This window comes from Salmo trutta, chromosome 12, assembly GCF_901001165.1.
Source record: "Salmo trutta chromosome 12, fSalTru1.1, whole genome shotgun sequence".
NCBI classification, from domain to species: Eukaryota; Metazoa; Chordata; class Actinopteri; order Salmoniformes; family Salmonidae; genus Salmo; species Salmo trutta.
The window spans coordinates 59,828,616-59,837,773 of record NC_042968.1 but is presented as its reverse complement, the minus strand read 5'-3'; the positions used below and the strand labels follow the sequence as shown (position 1 = coordinate 59,837,773).

Genomic DNA, 9,158 nt, shown 5'->3' with positions numbered 1-9,158 from the left:
GGGCCAAGATGGCGCCAATAGACATGGCAGCTCTGCTTCTAACTCCTAAGCAACTTTGCAGTATTTTTTTGTGCTATACAAGCATTTCGATACTCGCAAAAACAGCTGCTAAATATGTGTATGTGATCAATATTTTTTTGATTTGATTTGACAAAAATACACAGTACATACGCATATGCTCTTTGATATAAATACATACTCTTCGTTATACACATACAGTACATATATTTGTATATATCTCTTTATAAATCTTTATTAAAAACAAAGTTTTTATAACTGGCAACTTAGTCCTGGATGCTAGTGTGTGTCCCTGTGCTGATCTTGTACAGGTATCCAGGTATCTAGTCGGAGGAAAGCACACGTCTCCAGAAGGGAATCTTTCAATTTAAAAAATTCAGACATGTTTGGACCCGTTTTATAAAATTATATTGTGACCAAACAAAGAAAAGGAGTAAAAAAAACATACACTGTGTTCCCTTTGTGCTGTGACTTCCACAATAACTAAAACATACAAAATAAAACTAGCACTAGTCTTAATCATAATGATGAAATATTCATAATATAAAAAAATTCTATACTATTTGTTTTACAATGTTTACAGTTGCGTACCGTATTTACAAAGTATGGGAGAGTTGAATATCCCTCTGAGACAGAGTCCAGTGTGTGTGTGTGTGTGTGTCTAGCTAAGGTTGGTCTTCTTTCGTTTGCTGGGGCTCTGTCCTGGATCAAACTTCAGCTCCCGATACTGCATCTGTCAAATACACAGTCGGAGTTAAACATGCACGCACACACACACACACACACACACACACACACACACACACACACACACACACACACACACACACACACACACACACACACACACACACACACACACACACACACACACACACACAGTCTTGTACAACTAACCTTGTGGGGATACACAATTCAGTCCCATTCAAAATCCTAATTTCCCTAACCCTAAAACATAACCTTAACCCTGGTCCCTAAACCTAACCCTAATTCTAATCCTAGCCCTAACACTAATTCTAACCTTAACCCTAAACCCCCTAGAAATAGCATTTGACCTTGTGGGTACAAACAAAATGTCCCCAGTTGGTCAAATTGTTGTTCATTTTGTCACGAATCCCACCGAAGGTGGCTCCCCTGCCTGTTCGGGCGGCAGTCGTCGTCGCCGGTCTACTAGCCGCCGCTGATCCCTTTTTCCTTTTCTGTTTGTTCGGTCTTATTGGTTTCACCTGTTCCCTGTTTTGTTTCTTGATTTGTGTTTATTTAAGCCTGTTAGGCCCGCCCAGGTTTGTGCGGGATTATTTTCACTGTTTGTGTTTGGATGTGCTGGATACGTCTTATTTTTCTCCAGGACTGTTTTGCCCTGAGTGTTTGGGCTGGTCCTCCTTGTTACTCGCCCTCTGGTTTTGGCGTGTCCGTTTTGTGCCGGAGAAATAAAGACGTTTGTACTTACCCTCTGATCTCTGCGCCTTACTCCAGCCACCACTCCTAGGAATCTCTGACACATTTACTATTCTTTGGGGACTTCTGGTCCCCACAAGTATAGTTAAACATGTCCACACACACACACACACACACACACACACACACACACACACACACGAGTAGCACCTACCATTTGTACGTCTGAGGGGACTCTAGAGAGGAAGTCTAGCACCTCATTGTTTTCGATCAGGTACGGATTCCTGAGCTTCTTAGTAAACTTATTCACACCTGAGAAGAGTGGATGGGAAGAAACTGGTCAGAACAGGTTAGAGACAATGATAGGGATGTAATGGTCAGAACCCCAGGAGCTGACTAGCTACACCCCTCCTTGAGGCTAGCCTCCATGTTCAGTTTAGGCTCTGTAGACAGGAGACACACAAGGAGCAAGGGACACACACATACACACACACTCACCCCAGGCGAGCACGAGGTATCGCAGAGGGATGAGGTAGAGGAGGACTGTAGCCACACACAGAACAGATATGGCCAGCCAACTCAGGAAAGGCACTGTCCAGTTAAATGTACTGTAGAGAGAGAGACAGAGATGTTAGTGAAGACACACACACACACACACATAAACTGTAGCTGTCGAAAGGTGATACACAAACACACACACACACACACACACACAGACTCACTCACTTCTTTATCCTCTCTCCATAGGAGGCCACGTCATCCAAGGCACTCTGTACACTGACACACACGTCCTGGAGGGCATACAGCTTATCCATGAAGCCCTTACGCTCCGAATCCTGCCAGGACACACACACGCACGCAAATGTTACAGGGACAGAAAAGGTTGCTTCTAACAACAAAATACAAAATCATATATTTATTTTTTACAATAATGTTTTTCCATCAGTTGCACACAAGGTTAAAGAGAAGGTCAAATGTTACCTTGTCATCTTTCTCCTCTTCCTCCTCCTCCCACTCAAACGTGGCTTCCCCTACCTGTTGTAGGCCACATTGCCAGGACAGGGAGGAGAGAGACATTATACATACCAGTGCCTTTGGAAAGTATTCAGACCCCTTGACTTTTTCCACATTTTCTTACGTTACAGCCTTATTCTAAAATGTATTAAATATTTTTTTCCCCTCAATCTACACACAATACCCCATAATGACAAAGCAAAACAGATTTTTAGATATCTTTGCTAATTTATAAAAATAAAATAAAAAATATCACAGTATTCAGACCCTTTACTAAGTACTTTGTTGAAGCACCTTTGGCAGCGATTACATCATCAAGTCTTCTTGGGTATGACGCTACAAGCTTGGCACACCTGTATTTGGGGAGTTTCTCCCATTCTTCTCTGCAGATCCTCTCAAGGTCTGTCAGGTTGGATGGGGAGCATTGTTGCACAGCTTTTTTTCAAGTCTCTCCAGAGATGTTAGATCGGGTTTAAGTCCGGGCTCTGGCTGGGCCACTCAAGGACATTTAGAGACTTGTCCGGGAAGCCACTCCTATGTTGTCTTGGCTGTGTGCTTAGGTTCGTTGTCCTGTTGGAAGGTGAACCTTCGCCCCAGTCTGAGGTCCTGAGCGCTCTGGAGCAGGTTTTCATCAAGGATCTCTCTGTACTTTACTCTGTTCATCTTTTCCTCGATCCTGACTAGTCTTCCAGTCCCTGCGCACTAAAAAACATCCCCACAGCATGATGTTGCCACCACCGTGCTTCACAGTAGGGATGGTGCCAGGTTTCCTCCAGACGTGACGCTTGGAATTCAGGCAAAAGAGTTCAATCTTGGTTTCATCAGAGAATTTTGTTTCTCATGGTCCGAGAGTCTAGGGGACTTTTGGCAAACTCCAAGCGGGCTGTCATTTGCCTTTTACTGAGGAGTGGCTTCCGTCTGGCCACTCTACCATAAAGGCCTAATTGGTGGATTGCGGCAGAGATGTTTGTCCTTCTGGAAGTTTCTCCCATCTCCACAGAGGAACTCTGGAGCTCTGTTAGAGTGACCATCAGGTTCTTGGTCACCTCCCTGGTTCTAAACTTCTTCCATTTAAGAACGATGGAGGCCACTGTGTTCTTGGGGACCTTCAATGCTGCAGAAATTCCTTCGACCTCATGGCTTGGTTTTTGCTCTGACATGCACTGTCAGCTGTCAGACCTTATATAGACAGGTGTGTGCCTTTCCAAATCATGTCCAATCAATTGAATTTACCACAGGTGGACTCCAATCAAGTTGTAGAAACATCTCAAGGATGATCAATAGAAACAGGATGCACCTGACCTCAATTTCGAGTCTCATAGCAAAGGGTCTGAAAACGTATGTAAATAAGGAATTTCTGTTTTTTATTTTTAATACATTTGCAAACATTTCTAAAAACCTGTTTTCACTTTGTCATTATGGAATACTGTGTGTAGATTGACAAGGAGTTTTTATTTTTTATCCATTTAAGAAAAAAGCTGTAACGTAACAAAATGTGGAAAAAGTCAAGCGGTCTGAGTACTTCCTGAAGGCACTGTTGAGAGAAACGATAACATTATAGAAACACACTACACAGAACCACAGCACTCACCGTGTCTCCTGACTCCCTGCCTGCAGTGATGAAGTAGTTCCACGTCAACAGCAGCAGCAGAGCCCCAGGCACCATATAGAGCTCAAAGTTCCACACTACTACCACAAAGAACTGAAAGGGAGAGAGAGAGAGAGAGAGAGAGAGAGACAGTTTATTACTTTAATTGGACGAGGCCCGTAGACCTTAATATCAAAGTGTGTGTGTGTGTTTCCTACTAGGAAGGCACTGATGCTCCTCTGAGGTGACTCCCACTCAAAGCAGCTGTTAATGAAGGTCCCAATGTTTATCACAAACATGATGCACCTCTTCACTCGGTTGAAGTTCTGCTGGAGCAACTAGACGAAAAACACAGGGTCTTCATCATCGTCATCATCATCATCATCACCGGCCGTAACACACACACTCGCACACTCACGTGTTTAGACACTTTGGGTTCTTCCTCAATGTACTTCTGCTCTGGTGGAACTATCGTCCTCAAGCCTGCCTTCACCTGAGGACAACATGAGTCACAGCCCCCAAAGGAGTGGAAGGAACATGTCAGGCGAGAGGAAGCAAAGGATGGTTTAGAAAAGAGAAGGTGAGGTGAGTAAACTCACAGTGCTATAGATGACGTCAGACTCTAGGTAGATGAGTCCTTTAGTTGGTCCAGTCATCTCCTTATTCTTCAATACATAACCCTTCTGTTCTCCATTCTGGATCTGTGCGAGAGAGGAAGGGAGGGAGGGAGTGTGAAAGAGGGTGAGAGCACACACACACACACACACACACACACACACACACACTCACATGTAACAGTGGGATGGCCACTTTGCCCAAGAAGTCAGCGCTCCTGTCTCGGTCTTCATCAAACACTGTCACCTCCAACACAGAGTGGATGTCCTTCACATTACTGACAGGGAGGAGGGGAGGGGGAGGGGGGGAGAAAGAAAGAGAGAGAGGGAGTAATAGGAGGGGATTAGAGGGAGAGGAGGACGGGGGAAGGAGGGGGAGGGAAGGAGGGAGAAGAGGAGGGGAAGGATTGTGATAGGAAGGCAGGGAGGGAGGGAGGGAAACAGAGAGGAGGCTGTTACTGACAAAAGTCTGTATTGGGTTGGAGACTGAGGAATAGAAGGAATAGAGCAAGGGATAAAAAGAGGGATTGATATATTGATGAAAGAGCGGAGAGGCAGGTATATAAAGATGGAAAGAAACAGGAATAGATAGATGGATGGAAAAAGGGAGATATAGAGGGATAGAAAGAAGTCGACACTTACAAGGTGAAGACTTTGTTCCATTCCGGGTTGAGGTTCTTGTAGATGGTGTGTGTTTGTAACCGGTCGTTATTCAGCTCCAAAACACAGAAAGGATCACTCTTACCTACACAGAGATGCAGGCAGTTATACTATAAACACACACACACACACACACACACACACCTTACCTGTGACATCGGCAGCCATGAGGCCCTCAGCTCTCATCACCTTGACCTGAACTATCCCCACATCTTTCAGGTTAGACAGGGGCCGGAACATGCCCTGGGAGAAAGGGAGAGAAAGCGAAAGACAGAATATTAATTCTAACCAGCATTTTGGAGAGAGAGTGGTGTGAGTGTATGAGCATTGTGTGAGATCTGTCCTACTGCTCTACTCTCTGGTCAAACAGAGGTACTACACGGATCCAGTGGTCAGAGAAAGAGGCTTTAGGTTACAACCATTACACCACCATATGCCTTAGCGACCTGTAAACTTAACCAAATCCTCTTTTTTGAACAGATGTCTTCCCTGAGCTTGCAGGTTGGCAAACATAATGGTGAATAGACTAAGTTGAACTCACTTTACCTACAATGTTACTCACATATCGGCCCATGATCTCCCTGCGTTCGATGGGGTCATCGAGCGGGGTGAGTGACAGGTCGGCGATGGAGACGTGTGAGGAGGCTGTCAGAGTGACCAGCAGCACCACAGAGCCCCGGGACTCCTCCAACGCCAACTCTAACCGATGGGTGTGTTCCTTAGCGAGGGTGGACAAGTCTAATGTACAGCTGAAAGAGTCACACACACACACAAAGGGTTAAATACACACACACACACACACACACACACACACACACACACACACACACACACACAGGGTTAAATACACACACACACACACACACACACAGAGTTAAATACACACACACACACAGAGTTAAATACACACACACAGGGTTAAATACACACACACACAGGGTTAAATACACACACACACACACACAGGGTTAAATATACACACACACAGAGTTAAATACACACACACAGGGTTAAATACACACACACAGGGTTAAATACACACACACACACACAGGGTTAAATACACACACACACACACACACAGGGTTAAATACACACACACACACACAGGGTTAAATACACACACACACAGGGTTAAATACACACACACACAGAGTTAAATACACACACACAGGGTTAAATACACACACACAGGGTTAAATACACACACACACCGTCCTATGAAGTCATCCCTGCGTCCTGTATCTTTGTCCCAGACTGCAATTTCCAGCACTCCTCCTGTCTCTTCATACAGGTGCAGATCAAACTGCTCTCTCCACTGGGGACACAGCGTCTTAGGCATGGTCTACAGAGGGAAAGAGAGACGCTGATTACCTGTGCGTGCATGTGCATGTGTATATGCCGTCTGTACCTTGCTCCTGTACTTCTGGTTTCCCAGTCTGAACTTCGCATAGGGGTCACTGAGGCCGTTAGGGTCCATGGGGCAAAGGTCACGACCTTCGATCAGAGAGATGCTGACAATGCCTCTCCACAGCTGGTGCTTACGGTGCAGCTCTGCCAGACGCACTGACTGCTGCTGCAGCGACAAACCAAGGGAGATAGAGAAAGAGAGATGGAGAGAGAAAGAAAGAAAGTCAGTTACATAGATTTTACATCACTTCTGGTTTGAATCACTTCTGGTGCTAAAAGCAGGAGCCCCAACATCATGTCGACCCCGGTGCTAAAATATGGGAGAGGATGACATCCACAACAAACAATGCTACAGTACAGCCACAGTTTATCACCTGAACCAGCTGTTAGCCAGACTGTCTGCTCAGAGACACATTATCGATTATACTATAACTGACAATGTGACACGATTAATAAAGCAAAGTCAGTTCTGAAAGGGAACCCGAGTGCCCGCCTCAGCTGACGCATCAGCTAGGATTGCACCAATTAGATGCTAGTAACAATCACGCCGACCTTATTTGGCGGTCTATTTAAGATGAGCGCTTCTTCTTCCACCACAAACCCCAGCCTCCACCTGTCCTGCTTTCCTGCTGTGGGATTGGTATAGCTGACCGCACTCACTGCTTGTAGTTCATTGTATATATTGATGCTTTGCTTGGGCAGTGAGCTACCCTGAAGGAGCGGAGCCCATATCGCCTAGACTTGCATTATTCGTTCTTTAATAAATGGTGAAACACATTTCGACATGGTGTTTCCTTGCTGAACTATGGTGTTTAGAATTAAAATATATATATATATATATATATATTATCTCTAAGATCCAGAGCTTATCTCTGTGTTTAAAATGGGATAGTGTTCTTTCTGGTGTGGCAGTGAGACTGACCCTGCTGAAAAAAAAACAGCATAGACCAGCATATGCTGGTGACTAGAGCTGGTTTTGCTGGTGACCAGCCTTTGTTGTGTTTTGTTCACTTTCATGCTGGTGTGCTAGAGGCCAGCTTATGCTGGTATTTTTTATTTTAATTTAACCTTTATTTAACTAGGCAAGTCAGTTAAGAACAAATTCTTATTTTCAATGACAGCCTAGGAACAGTGGGTTAACTGCCTTTTTCAGGGGCAGAATGCTGGTGACCATGCTGGTAAATCAGCAACCAATTAGACCATGCTGGTCAGACCTGCTTATTCAGCTACTGTAGACCAGGGATGGGCAAATATTTGTCTTTTTTTTTTTGAACTCAGTCGGCGTCTCAACTTACCGTCGAGAGTTATAATAGTAAAATACACAAGGTGCAATTTCGAAATTTAGTTGTGCGTCGGCAGTTTTTTTATCTTGCTATGTCAGTCACTGACAGTCATTCAATTAGCCACGTCAGCTACCATTTTTTGATTTCTAAGTTCGCCTAGCCAGCTATCAAACTTGTAGTAATCATGGTCCGATTACTGACCAGGGGGCCCCCATTGATTTTGTTAGTCACTCTCACTCAGATATCATATTCAAAACTGCAAACTTTTCTCTTCAACCTGTGGCAAAATGTGCAGAATTACAGGGACTTAGCTGTAAAACTGCACATTATTCGCTCCGCCGCATTGCAAAACGAGTAGAGGGCCAACAAATTCCAAAAGGCTAGGGCAGGATCTGACTGTATGGATGTGGGTACGCAGACCTGCCAGCCACTGCGGCCCCTCATGATGAGTTCAGTGGAGGGGGATGAGGGGATAGAGCACAGCAACACCAACACAGCACAGCATTGGGATGGATGCGGCTGCTACACACACACACACACACACACACACACACACACACACTGGGTATGGCTAGGGATAGGAGCTGATGCTATTCTTCATAGTTTTACCTTACTGGATCGCCTCCAGGTCCGTTTGAGCAGCATGGTCTAGAAATAAGACACATTATTTGAAAGAGCACTCCATTCAACATAGACTCCCATCTCTGCAGCACTCCAACAATCAGGCCTTTATGGTAGAGTGGCCAGACGGAAGTCACTCCTCAGTAAAAGGCACATAACAACCAGCTTAGAGTTTACCAAAAGGCACCTAAAGGACTCAGACCATGAGAAACAAGATTATCTGGTCTGATGAAACTAAGATTGAACTATTTGGCCTGAATGCCAAAGAGTTAAGGCTGTAATGTAATGTAACAAAATGTGGAAAAAGTCAAGGGGTCTGAACACTTTCAGAGGGCACTGTATGTAGAGTAGTTGGAATAAGTGGATATACTTTATACGCAAACCATCAACTACAGGGCCAAACCATCAACTACAGGGCCAAACCATCAACTACAGGGCCAAACCATCAAGTCTAGAAACCCCTTGCACTGTTTTCACATTTTGCTGCCTTAATGTTACATCTAAAATTGGATTAAATTCAATTTTATTAACCAACAAATCTATGCAACCTAC

The 9,158-nt window shown here is 44.6% G+C and overlaps 1 protein-coding gene across 4 annotated transcripts in view; it reads right to left on the bottom strand.

The window, feature by feature from the left end:
• Nucleotides 1-227: 227 nt before the first annotated feature.
• LOC115203888 (multiple C2 and transmembrane domain-containing protein 1) overlaps nt 228-9,158 on the bottom strand; it is a 52,187-nt gene continuing 43,256 nt past the window's right edge. For 3 of the 4 annotated variants that reach the window (XM_029768962.1, XM_029768965.1, XM_029768964.1), the window contains exons 6-21: nt 8,595-8,633; nt 6,704-6,868; nt 6,507-6,637; nt 5,855-6,041; nt 5,442-5,535; nt 5,275-5,377; nt 4,808-4,910; nt 4,618-4,719; nt 4,437-4,511; nt 4,237-4,356; nt 4,022-4,132; nt 2,398-2,451; nt 2,143-2,252; nt 1,915-2,024; nt 1,631-1,728; nt 228-751 (exon numbers count right to left, since the gene is read on the bottom strand). In XM_029768962.1, coding sequence (XP_029624822.1) covers nt 680-751; nt 1,631-1,728; nt 1,915-2,024; nt 2,143-2,252; nt 2,398-2,451; nt 4,022-4,132; nt 4,237-4,356; nt 4,437-4,511; nt 4,618-4,719; nt 4,808-4,910; nt 5,275-5,377; nt 5,442-5,535; nt 5,855-6,041; nt 6,507-6,637; nt 6,704-6,868; nt 8,595-8,633 — 1,674 coding nt within the window. In that variant the 3' untranslated portion in view covers nt 228-679. The remainder of the gene's footprint in view (nt 752-1,630; nt 1,729-1,914; nt 2,025-2,142; nt 2,253-2,397; nt 2,452-4,021; nt 4,133-4,236; nt 4,357-4,436; nt 4,512-4,617; nt 4,720-4,807; nt 4,911-5,274; nt 5,378-5,441; nt 5,536-5,854; nt 6,042-6,506; nt 6,638-6,703; nt 6,869-8,594; nt 8,634-9,158) is intronic. The other variant, XM_029768963.1, reaches the window with a different exon arrangement.